Source organism: Vipera ursinii (genome assembly GCF_947247035.1).
Source record: "Vipera ursinii genome assembly, chromosome: 1".
NCBI classification, from domain to species: Eukaryota; Metazoa; Chordata; class Lepidosauria; order Squamata; family Viperidae; genus Vipera; species Vipera ursinii.
In genome coordinates this window covers 353,475,994-353,488,958 of record NC_139512.1, presented here as the reverse complement: position 1 = coordinate 353,488,958, position 12,965 = coordinate 353,475,994, and the positions used below count along the sequence as shown (strand labels likewise).

The window sequence follows — 12,965 nt, the reverse complement described above, 5'->3', positions numbered from 1 at the left end:
AGACCAGGGGTAGGCAACCTGGGCTCTTTTACGGCTCGTGGACTTCAACTCCCAGAATTCCTGAGCCAGCCAGGCTGAGGAGAAATGGAGAGGTTTCCATGCTGAACCCTGCTGGCTCAGGAATTCTGGGAGTTGAAGTCCACAAAGTCATAAAAGGGCCAAGGTTGCCTACCCCTGGCCTAGGCCTAGGCCGCTTTATGACTCGTGGACTTCAACTCCCAGAATTCCTGAGCCAGCCATGCTGAGGAGAAATGGAGAGGTTTCCATGATGAGCCATGCTGGCTCAGGAATTCTGGGAGTTGAAGTCCACGAGTCATAAAAGGGCCAAGGTTGCCTACCCCTGGCCTAGGCCGCTTTATGACTCGTGGACTTCAACTCCCAGAATTCCTGAGCCAGCCATGCTGAGGAGAAAGGGAGAGGTTTCCATAATGAGCCATGCTGGCTCAGGAATTCTGGGAGTTGAAGTCCACGAGTCATAAAAGGGCCAAGGTTGCCTACCCCTGGCCTAGGCCGCTTTATGACTCGTGGACTTCAACTCCCAGAATTCCTGAGCCAGCCATGCTGAGGAGAAATGAAGAGGTTTCCATAATGAGCCATGCTGGCTCAGGAATTCTGGGAGTTGAAGTCCACGAGTCCTAAAAGAGCTAAGGTGGCCTACCCCTGGCCTAGACCATTCCAGACAGGTGGATGTCCAATCATTCCTTAAAAACCTCCAGTGTTGGAGCATTCACCGCTTCTGGAGGCAAGTTGTTCCACTGGTTAATTTTCCTCACTGACAGGAAATTTCTCCTTAGTTCTAGGTTGCTTCTCTCCTTGATTAGTTTCCATTTGTTGCTTCCTGTCCTGCCTTCGGGCACTTTGGAGAATAGCTTGACTCCCTCTTCTTTGGGGCAGCCCCTGAGAGATTGGAAGACTGCTATCCTGTCACCCCCAGTCCTTCTCTTCATTAAACTAGACATGCCCAATTCCAGCAACCGTTCCTTATATGTTTTAGCCTCCAGTCCCCTGATCCTCTTTGTCGCTCTTCTCTGCGCTCTTTCTTGAGTCTCAGCAACTTTTTGATATTTTAGTGAGCAGAATTTGATGCAGCATTCCAAGTGTGGTCTCACCAGTTCAGTATAGAGCAGTATACAGGTAGTCCTCGACTTACAGCCATTTGTTTAGTGACCGTTTGAAGTTACAACGGCACTGAAAGAAATAACTTTCAGTGAAAAAAAGATGTTGGGACCTTGGAAAAAGTTCAGAGAAGAGCAACTAAGATGATCCAAGGCCTGGAGACTAAAGCATAGGAAGAATGGCTGTGGGACTTGGGTTTGGCTAAAGAAAAGAAGAAATAGGGGAGACATGATAGCAGTATTCCAGTATCTGAGGGGCTGCCACAAAGAAGAGGGGCTCAGGTTGTTCACCAAAGCACCAGAGGGAAGGATGAGAAACAATGGTTGGAAACTGATCAAAGAGAGAAGCAACCTGGAATTAAGGAGAAACTTCCTGACAGTGAGGACAATTAACCAGTGGAACAGCTTGCCACCAGAAGTCCTGAGTGCTTCATTGTTGGAGGCTTTTAAGAAGAGATGGTATAGGTTCTCCTGCTTGAGCAGGGGGCTGGACTAGAAGACCTCCAAGGTCCCTTCCAACTATTCTATTCTATTCTATTCTATTCTATTCTATTCTATTCTATTCTATTCTATTCTATTCTATTCTATTCTATTCTATTCTATCCTATCCTATCCTATCCTATCCTATCCTATCCTATCCTATTCTAAACTTAGGACTGTTTTTCACACTTGCAGCCATTCCAGGATCCCCACAGTCACCTGATCAAAATTTGGATGCTTGGCAACTGGCTCGTTTTTATGACTGTTGCAGTGTACCCGGGGGGTGGGTGGGTGGGTGTCACGTGATCCCCTTTCGCGACCTGACAAGCAAAGTCAGTGGGCGAAGCTAGATTCACTGAACCACCATGTGACCAACTCAACAACTGCAGCGATTCACTTCACAATTGTGGCAAGAAAGGTAGTAAAATGGGGCAAAGCTCACTTAAGAGCTGTCTCACTCACCAGCGGAAATTTTGGGTTCAATTGTGGTCGTAAGCAGAGGACTACCTGTATAGTTTTCTTCACTTCCATATCTATTTTTTTTTAAAAAAATAATTCTTTGAATAGCTAGTTGTGAGTGATTTATCAGCCAGGATTACCAAATGCATACAGGTAGTCCATGGCGTACAACCGGTTGCTTAGCAAGTATGATGGACCCCCAAAATGGTACTTATGACCTAGATTTGAAGATCCATTGGCCGTCGCTCACTCCCCCGCCTCCCCCCCATGGTCATCTGATCGCATTTTGGGCACTTGGCAACCAGCCTGCATTTACGTCCATTTGCAGCATGCAGTCACGTGACTGCAATATATGAGGTTTTTTCTCTTTTTTTGTTTTTTGTTTTGGCCAGAAACCAGTGCCCTAAGGACTGCGAGGATTAGCTTCACGACCATGCTGATTCACGGAAGGAGCCCAGCGGAAACAAACAAAAAAAAAATAATATCATAAAATCAGCTCGGTCATGTGATGATCCGCTTAATGACCACCACAACTTACAGCCACAGTTCCAGGCACAATTACGGTTGTTAAGGCGAGGACTACATGGACTACAAAGACCCATTTCCTGATAGCAGTAACAATAGTTGGCAAGTTCATCCTTGTGGGGGGTGGTAATAATAATAATAATAATAACAACAACAACAACAGCCATTGAAACTGCGTGATTATGGATGAAACATGTAACAGTGATGCCCATTGTCATCGGGGCACTGGGAACTAGGTCCAAAAACTTTGCAAAACACATCAAGAAATTGCAGCTTCCTGCAATAACTCCAGCAAAGCTACAAAAAACTGCGCTACTCGGAACATCTTACATTTTAAGGAGATACCTGGTTGATACCTAGGATGCTGGCAGCAACCCGTGTCAACCATTAGTGCCAGTCAGTTTGAGTGTTCAGTTGACTGAGTTTCATGTTTTATAAATAAAAGTTTAATAATAATAATAATAATAATAATAATAATAATAATAATAATAATACAAAGACCTACAAATAGAAATAGAAAGACTGTGGCAAAGGCAAGCAAGGGTAGCATCAATAGTAATAGGCGCCTTGGGTGCAATCCCAAAACAACTGCAGCACCACTTGAACACCATCATTGGCATTGACAAATTCGCCATGAGTCAATTGCAAAAGGCGGCCTTACTAGGAACTGCTTCCATCCTGCGACAAGATCTGTCATACCATCAAACAACCACATCTGCCTATCCCAGGTTCTTGGGAAGGACTCGATAGACAAAAATGCCAAATCCAGACTGAACATCTGGCTGACTGTGCGATGATCAATAGTAATAATAATAAAAGTTGGAAGGGACCTTGGAGGTTATCTAGTCCAACTCCCTGCTCAGGCAGGAAACCCTATACCATTTCAGACAAATGGCTGTCCAGTCTATTCTTAAAAACTTCCAGTGTTGGAGCATTCACAGGTTGGTGGGAATGGGGATTAAACAAAAAGGCAAGACGGCCATGTAACTTAAAAAGGGGGGGGGCAGGGTTTTTAATCACCTGGGTGTGATTGCCATCTTGACTTTTCTGACCCATTTTTTGGGAACATCCCTGCTGACACCCCTGAAAAATGAATTCGGGTGAGTGCATTTTACCCCGTGCCTTGCCGACATGTATCACTCGAATAAGCATGATATCTTACCAGCTGTGTATTTACTGGGGTTCTTTCCAAAACGGTCATCAACTAAAATAAGTGCGCCCCAATCGTTTCGGTGACGGATGCATCTGGAACAGAAGAACACATCAGCAAAAAAAAAAAAAAAAAAAAACAAAAAACCAAAAAAAACCCCCACAACTCCATGATCTTCTTTCTTAAAGTATTCAGGAAAGAGAGAGAATCGGAGACCAGCTTTAGGTCTGCTTTTAGATACAGATAGTCCTCAATTTACAACCTACAACTGAAGTTACAACAGCACTGAAAAACATGACTTAGGATTGTTTTTCACACAACCGTTGTAGCATTGCTGTGGTCGTCGGATCAAAATTTGGATGCTGAGCAACCGGCATGCATTTATGACGGTTGCAGTGCTCATGGGATCATTTGCAACTTTCTGACAAGCAAAGTCAATGTGGAAGCCAAATTTATTTAACAACGGTGTGACTAACTTGACAACTTTTGCCCTTTCTCAGTGTCCAACTTCCAAAGCCATACCTTAAAAAAAAAATAAAGCCGCTTAGACTTTTTGGATCTTTATTGTCACAGAAATAGCCTCATTCTTTCTGAATTTTGGGGATAACTGAGAAACAGGTTGATCTAGTGGTTAGAGCACCAGGCTAGAAGGCAGGGTGGGGTGAGTTCTAGTCCTGACTTAGGCCTGGAAGCCAGATGGGTGACTTTGGGCCAGTCAGTCTCTCTCAGCCCAACCCACCTCACAAGGCTGTTGTTGTGGGGAAAATAGGAGGAGGAAGGCGTATTGGATAGGTTCACTGCCTTGAGTTATTTGTTAAAAAAAAACAATAAAGGCAGGATACAAACAAACGAACAAATAAGCATCCAAATCCAAATCCAAATAAGCTTTGGATTTCAAACGTTAAAAGGGCCATGGTGGTGCAGTAGTTAGAATGCAGTATTGCAGGCTAACTCTTCCCACTGCCAGCAGTTCGATCCTGATTGGCTCAAGGTTGACTCAGCCTTCCATCCTTCCGAGGGCAGTAAAATGAGGACCCAGATTGTTGGGGGCAAGGTGCCGACTCTGTAAATTGCTTAGAGAGTACTGTAAAAGCACTATGAAGCGGTATATAAGTCTTAAGTACTATTGCTATTACTATTGCAGGCTAACTCTGCCCACTGCCAGCAGTTCAATCCTGACTGGCTCAAGGCTGACGCAGCCTTCCATCCTTCCGAGGTTGGTAAAATGAGGACCCAGATTGTTGGGGGCAAATATGCTGACTCTGTAAACCACTTAGAGAGGGCTGTAAAAGCACTATGAAGTGGTATATAAGTGCTAAGTGCTATTGCTATTCAGTTGTGGGCTCAGAAGAAGTCACCAATTCTTTGATTTCTGCCGAGAAACTTTTCACAAAGTGGAGTTTTCCATTTTAGTAGCAACTCCCCAATACCCCCCCCCCAAAAAAAAGAGGCTGGGGACAAGAGCGCAACAGATGGTTTCATCCTTCCAAGGTCGGTGCACTGGGGACCCAGATTGTTGGGGGCAAGATGCTGACTCTGTAAAACTCTATAGAGAGGGGCCGTAAAGCATCATGAAGCGGTATATAAGTCTACACGCTATTGGAAAAATCCAAGTTGACAGCAGTGTTTGTTTTAAGGGTTGGTCAACAGCCCTCCCGCCAAAGACTTTGAGGACGGAGAGTTGAAGGAATAACCTTCACTCACCCATATCTGAAGGCCTAACCTTGACCAAATAGCTTCCCTCACCTGCCAAGAGCTTGGTTCAGGGCCCTGTAGGCCTGGATCTCGTACCATTGGCTTCCTGTCAGAAGACCCCTGGCTTTTGAGTGTTGATCGTTGTATTTCCTTTTCAGTTCCACCTGCAGAAATTACAATTACAGTAAAATTTTCTGCAAAAAGATCAATCGTAAGAGGATTCGATTTTTTTCAACAATACCAGGGGAGGGGGGGAAGGCACCTCCCCAATGAACATCCATCTTGGTTGGACTAAATCAGGGGTCCCCAACCCCCGGTCCATGGACTGGTACCGGGCTGTGGCATGCCAGCAACCGGGCCGCACAAACACGCAAAGCCCCATCCGCGGGATGTAGGCAGCACACAAAACCACGCACTGTCCGGTCCGCGGAAAAACCTCTCTCCGCGGAACCGGTCCCTGGTGCCCCAAAAGGTTGGGGAGCTCTGGACCAAATGACAGGTAGTCCTCGACTTATGACCATTTGTTTAACCACCATTCAAAGTTATGATAGCGCTGAAGAAAAAGGGACTCAAGACCAGTCCTGATGAGTATCGCGGCGTCGCCCGGTCACGTGATCAAAATTTGGCTGCTTAGCAACAAGTATGTATTTATTTTATTCATTAAAGAAATTGATCGAGGTGGTCCTCAACAGGCAACCACAACCGAGCCCCAAATTTCAGTTGCTAAGCGACAGTTGTTAAGTGAACTTTGCTCCATTTTATGACCTTTCTTGCCTCAGTTGTATAGTGAATCACTGCAGTTGTTAGGGGAATCCAGCTTCCCTGTTGACTTTGCTTGTCAGAAGGTCGCAAAAGGGGATTACACATGTTCCTGGGACACTGCGACCGTCATAAATGTAAGACCAATGACACGTGCGTATGTGTGTCAAGTGAGCAGGGCACATACAATTCAATAGCATTCTTCCTACCCTCATTTTGCATAGGGCAGGGGTAGGCAACCTTGGCTCTTTTATGACTCGTGGACTTCAACTCCCAGAATTCCTGAGCCAGCCACGCTGAAGAGAAAGGGAGAGGTTTCCATGCTGAGCCATGCTGGCTCAGGAATTCTGGGAGTTGAAGTCCATGAGTCATAAAACAGCCAAGGTTGCCTACCCCTGGGTTAGTCGAAGTCAGTTTAATACTTCAGCATCCATTTCACTGAATCTGGCATAGGGCATTGAACTGTATGTGCAAGGGTGTATGCTGTGTTGGCGCAGTGGTTAGAATGCAGTATTGCAGGCTAACTCTGCCCACTGCCAGCAGTTCGATCCTGACTGGTTCAAAGTGGATTCAGCCTTCCATCCTTCTGAGGTTGGTAAAATGAGGACACAGATGGTTGGGGGACAAGATGCTGACTCTGTAAAACACTTAGAGAGGGCTGTAAAAGCACTATGAAGCAGTATATAAGTCTTAAGTACTATTGCTATTACTATTGCAGGCAAACTCTGCCCACTGCCAGGAGTTTGATCTTGACCGGCTCAAGGTCGACTCAAGCCTTCCATCTTTCCGAAGTCACTAAAATGAGGACCTAGGTTGTTGGGGGGTAAGATGCTGACTCTGTAAACCACTTGAGGGCCGTAAACACACTATGAAGCGATATATAAGTCTAAGTGCTAGTGCTATTCAGTTGTGGGCTTAGAAGAAGTCAATTATTCTTTGATTTCTGCCAAGAAATTTTTCACGAACTGGATTTTTCCATTTTAGTAAGAACTTTCCCAATAGCCAAAAAAAAAAAGAGAGAGAGAGAGGCTGGGGACAAGAGTGCAACAAACGGTCCTTTAGAAAATCAGCTCTTTTATTCTGCAAACCTGTTGTTTTGAAAGGGAAGGCACACCAGCCACACAATGGAAGGTTAATTTCACTGCTCTTTTATTCGGTATTAACCTTTTAAAACTGACAAGTGAAAGGACAAGCTTCAAGAGAGAACGCAGCCGACTCCTAACAGCTTCTGACAAGAAACCCTCAACTCTCGCTTAGGTAAAAGAATTCTATTCTTTTCATGTTATTTTATGTGCCCGTGCCCTTTAAAACAACCTGTCAAATTCACAAATTCAAACTTCACAGGCAGAAAATAAATTCAGTTTGATCTCATAGCTCTCGTATTTGCTTCTGTCACTCAGAATTTATGAACTTTGGGCCAAAGGTTTTTTCCCCAACGCTGTTTGAAGTTTGCGGAGGGAACCCTTTAATTTTATTTTATTTGATATTTATCAGGCTCTGCAATAGGCCCAGAATAGATGGTGAACAACTTCTAATTCGGAATCAAATACAATAATCTGCCAATCACTCTTTTTGGCTACCAACAGTGCATTGTTGCCACAATATAGCTAGATATAGGCAGGTAAGTGAATCACTTGAGTTACAGCCATTTGTTTAAGGACCGTTGTAGCATGCCAGCGGTCTTGTGATCAACATTTGTGCATGTGGGGATAGGCATGTATTTACAATGGTTGCAGCCTCCTGAGGTCATGTGATCATTGCTTGCAACCTTCCCAGCTGGCTTCCGAGAAGCAAAGTCAATGGGGGAAGCCGGGTTTACTTAACCAAGTGATCCCCTTAACAACTATCAGGGGTAGGCAACCTTGGCTCTTTTTATGACTTGTGGACTTCAACTCCCAGAATTCCTGAGCCAGCATGGCTCAGTATGGAAACCTCTCCATTTCTCCTCAGCTTGGCTGGCTCGGGAATTCTGGGAGTTGAAGTCCACGAGTCACACAAGAGCCAAGGTTCCCTAGCCCTGGTAACTATACCAAAAAAGGCCATAAAATCGGATGTACCTCATTTAACCTTGCTTAGCAATGGAAATTCTGGTCCCAGTTGTGGTTGTGTCAGGGACTATCTGTATATAGTCCTTGACTTACAACCACTCATGTAGTGACCGAAATGACAATGGCACTGAATAAAGTCACTTATGACTGTTTGCAGCATCCTCATGGTTTATAAAAAGAAATAATAATGATAATGATGACGATAATGATAATGATGATGATAATAATAATAATAATAATAATAGAGTTGATTGATATCGCCGTACCAGGAGATGCCAGAGTCGAAGAAAAAGAACTGGGAAAAATTACAAAATACCGCAACCTGGCCATCAAAACTGCGCAATTATGGATGAAACGCGTAACAGTGATACCCATTGTCATCGGGGCACTGGGAACTAGGTCCAAAAACTTTGCAAAACACATCAAGAAATTGGAGCTTCCTGCCATAACTCCAGCAAAGCTACAAAAAGCTGTGCTACTCGGAACATCTTACATTTTAAGGAGATACCTGGTTGATACCTAGGATGCTGGCAGCAACCCGTGTCAACCATTAGTGCCACCCAATTTGAGTGTTCAGTTGACTGAGTTTCATGTTTAATGAATTAAAGTTATATAGGTTGGAAGGGATCTTGGAGGTCATCTAGTCCAACCCCTTGCTCAGGCAGGAACCCCTAATGGGGAAGCCAGTTTCACTTAAAAAAAAACGTGTGACTAGCTTAACAACTGCGGCGATTCACTTAATCACCCGTGGCAAGAAAGGTCGTAAAATGGGGCAAAACCCACTTAACAACTGTCTCGCTTAGCAACGGAAATTTTGGGCTCAGTTGTGGTTATACGTTGAAGACTAGTAGCAATGAGAAAGATGAGAGATAGTGAAAAGGGAAGATACTAACTAGAGGCAAGAAGATCTAATGAGATGAACAACAGCTCAAAGAGTTGTTAAGTTTTCTCCAGCTTTGCTACTACAAAAAATGAGTTGTCTTACTCAGACACCTGTGTATCTTGCAAAATACGGTTGTTGTGATTCAGGGTCAGCCTCTGGGTTCGGCAGTTGGGTCGGACGACTCAGAGGAGGAGGAGGGGGGTGTTGAAGACCTTGCTGAGGGGGTTGAAGATCTTGCTGATGAGAGACCTCAGCCAGGCCCCTCCCATTTGGTCACCACGGAGACCCAGCTGTGTGAGCCTGACAGCGTGGATGAAGATGACCCACAGCTGGCCCTGTTCAAGGACGCCCGACGCAGGAGGCAGTCAATTAGGAGTAAACAGCGGAAGGCAATGGGGCTCCTCGGAAGGAGGCAGAGAGAAGCCACGCCCTGAACTCTATATAAGGGGAATGTGTGGGAGGGCTGGTTTGCTGAAGGCAACCTCGGATAGTTCATGTTTCTTAAAGCTCCTGTTTCTTGGTTTGTCTTGTTCCGTTTGTTTTTGTGGTAATAAATTTGGCAGGCATAATTCCAGCCTCTTGCCTTCTTGAAAAAGGGGTTGTCCCTGCCTTTTCTGCAGGGCCGGTAGCAGGCTGGTACAGAACAACGGTCTCACTTTGATTTGGGTTTACGTTTGTCTCCAAATAGCGAACCGAAATACATTTGCCTCTGGAGATTCTCAGTCCTCCAGATCATGGTTGTCCCAAAGGTGCTTTTTCAAAAGGCAACTGGACTTTCTTGGTTTTTTTCTTTGAAGACCTTTCGCTTCTCCTCCCAAGAAGCTTCTTCAGTTCACGGACGAGAAGTGAGGTGTCTTCAGGAGGAAAAAAAAAACCACAGGAAATCCAGTTGCCTTTTGAAAAACAACCTTTGGGACAAAATAGGTCCGCCCGTCTGCTTCTTGACAAGCGTTCGCCATTTCTTTAGGCTGCCGTGTGTCAAACATGGCAGCTTTAAGATGGGTGGACTTCAACTCCCAGAATTCCCAAAGCCCAAAAATTAAAATGGAACATTTTTTTTTTCTGGGATGCTACAAGGTGAAAAGTGGAAGCCGTCATTTCCCTTTTTACAACTTGTAGCTCTTCTGAACCAGGATATTATTCTTAAATTAACCAAAATGTAAGGTTTATGTATCCGTACAGCTTTGCAAGGGAGGAGAGCGGGGATAAGACCAAAAGCGGCAGTCTCCTGCCAACCACCGGTATCTGCCTGCTTCTACCTACAGGTAGTCCTCAAGTTATGACTTTAGAAGTGGTGGCGAATGGTAGGACTGTTAGGGAGCTGTGGTGGCGCAGTGCTTAGGATGTAGCATTGCAGGCTAACTCTGCCCACTGCCAGCAGTTTGATCCTGACTGGCCCAAGGTTGACTCAGCCTTCCGTTCTTTGGAGGTCGGCAAAATGAGGACCCAGATTGTTGGGGGCCATAGGCTGACTCTGTAAGCTGCTTAGAGAGGGCTGTAAAGCACTGGGAAGCGGTATATAAGTTTAAAGTGCTATTGCTATTGTAATTGGGTCTGGCTATTACAGCTGAAAGTCGTGATGGCCATTAAGTGGGCTCGGCAGTTGTAAACTGACTCGACTGCTCACTGTCAGCCAGTTTCAGGTGGAAAGCAGAAGTAAACACCAGTTTCCAGCAAAACCATAGTAAATCACAGTCACATGACTATGGTGTGCTGCAAATGGTTGTAAATGCAGGCCGGTTGTTGAGGACCCAAAATGCAGTCACATGACTGAGGGTGGAACAATGTCGAGCCATAAGTAACTTTTTTGGGGGGTGATCTGTTGTAACTTTGAATGGTCACTAAGCAACTGGTCATAAGGCGAGGACTACCATTATTAGAATCTCTCTCTGGCAAGATGAGTGGCATATAAGATGGATGGATGGATGAATGAATGAACGAACGGAAGAATGAATGACTGATCTTCACTACCTTCTGTCACGTTGAGCATCTATAAACAGCCATGGTTGATGGTTTTAAGATTTAAGAATAAAATAAGATTTTTCAGATACATATTATTAAGATGGTGCATCTGCGCAACAATTTCCCCACAAGCCTCAAAAGTAACCCTTAAGTTTTACCTTCTTATCTGATGGGGTGTCAAAAAAAAAAGCCACATACATGTGACCAAAGCCCCTCCCCTTTTCTACCGGTGTGCAGCTTTGGTCAAACGATTGCGACCAACATCCTGACATTTCCCCAGAGGTTCCAGGCAGCGCTGGGGTCCCCACCTGCCTCCCTTGCTCACAGCTCGGCAGATGCCTTAGTGGAAGCCTGGGAAAGGACGGCCACTGAGGCTCTTGATCGAGTTGTACCCCTGCGGCCCCTGACCCGGTGCAGATCCCGTCGAGCTCCATGGTTCTCTGCGGAGCTTCGGGAGATGAAGCGTCGGAGACGGGGCCTAGAGAGCGGTTGGAGGTCCAGCCGATCCGAATCCGACCGATTGCGACTAAGAGCCTATATTAGGTCTTATCTCGCTGCGATAAGGGAGGCGAGGTCTAACCACTTCGCCACCCTTATCGCGTCCGCAGATAATCGCCCGGCCGCCCTGTTTAGGGTGACTCGCTCCCTCCTAAATCAGGAGGTGAGGGAGGATCCCTTGCAGGGTCGTGCCGAGGAGTTTAATCAACATCTGTCGGACAAAATCGCTCGGATTCGGACCGGTCTGGACTCTGACTGGGCAGAGTCTGACGATCAGGACACTGGCGGTCTTGTCGATATCATCTGGGAGGAGTTTGATTCTGTGACTCCGGAGGAAGTGGACAGGATCATGGGGAGGCTGAGCACCACCACATGTTTATTGGACCCGTGCCCTTCCTGGCTGGTCTATGCAGCCCGGGAGAGGACACGCAGCTGGTTCCAGGCAGTTATATCGGCTTCTCTGAGTGAGGGTTGCTTTCCTGCTGTCTTGAAAGAGGCGGTGGTGAGGCCTCTCCTCAAGAAGCCTGCCTTGGACCCAGCTGTATTAAACAACTTTCGTCCTGTCTCCAACCTTCGCTTTCTTGCGAAGGTTGTTGAGAGTGTGGTGGCGCATCAGCTCCCTCTGGTCCTGGATGAAGCGGATTATCTAGACCCGTACCAATCGGGTTTCAGGCCCGGGCACAGCACGGAGACGGCATTGGTCGCGCTGGTGAATGATCTCTGGAGGGCTCGGGACAGGGGATATTCCTCTGTTCTAGTCCTATTAGACCTCTCGGCGGCTTTCGATACCATCGACCATGGTATCTTGCTGCGGCGTCTCAGGGGATTGGGAGTGGGAGGCACAGTTTTACAGTGGTTCTCCTCCTATCTCCGGGGACGTTCGCAGTCGGTGTTGGCAGGAGGACAGAGGTCGACCGCGAGGTCTCTCATTTGTGGAGTTCCTCAGGGGTCGGTCCTCTCGCCTCTCCTGTTCAACATCTACATGAAACCGCTGGGTGAGATCATTCGTGGCTTTGGAGTTGGGTATCATCAGTACGCTGATGATACCCAACTTTTCCTTTCGACCCCAAACCACCCCAGTGATGCCCTCAACGTGATGTCCCGGTGCCTGGAGGCGGTTCGGGTCTGGATGGGGAGGAACAGACTCCAGCTCAACCCCGACAAGACTGAGTGGCTTTGCATACCTTCATCCCGGGTTTATTCGGATGTTCCACCTTTGGCTATGGGGGGTGAACTATTACCCCCCGTAGATAGGGCTCGCAACTTGGGTGTCCTCCTAGATTCACGGCTCACCCTGGAAGACCATATAGGAGCTGTGACTAGGGGGGCCTTCGCCCAGGTTCGCCTGGTGCGCCAGTTGCGGCCCTATCTTAGCCGGGATGATTTGTGCA

The 12,965-nt window shown here is 46.4% G+C and overlaps 1 protein-coding gene across 1 annotated transcript in view; it reads right to left on the bottom strand.

Moving 5' to 3' along the window:
- The window catches only part of BRIP1 (BRCA1 interacting DNA helicase 1), a 114,471-nt gene that overhangs the window by 12,245 nt on the left and 89,261 nt on the right, over positions 1-12,965 (bottom strand). Inside the window, exons 17-18 of the mRNA XM_083379665.1 lie at positions 5,476-5,588; positions 3,742-3,824 (exon numbers count right to left, since the gene is read on the bottom strand). Coding sequence (XP_083235791.1) covers positions 3,742-3,824; positions 5,476-5,588 — 196 coding nt within the window. The remainder of the gene's footprint in view (positions 1-3,741; positions 3,825-5,475; positions 5,589-12,965) is intronic.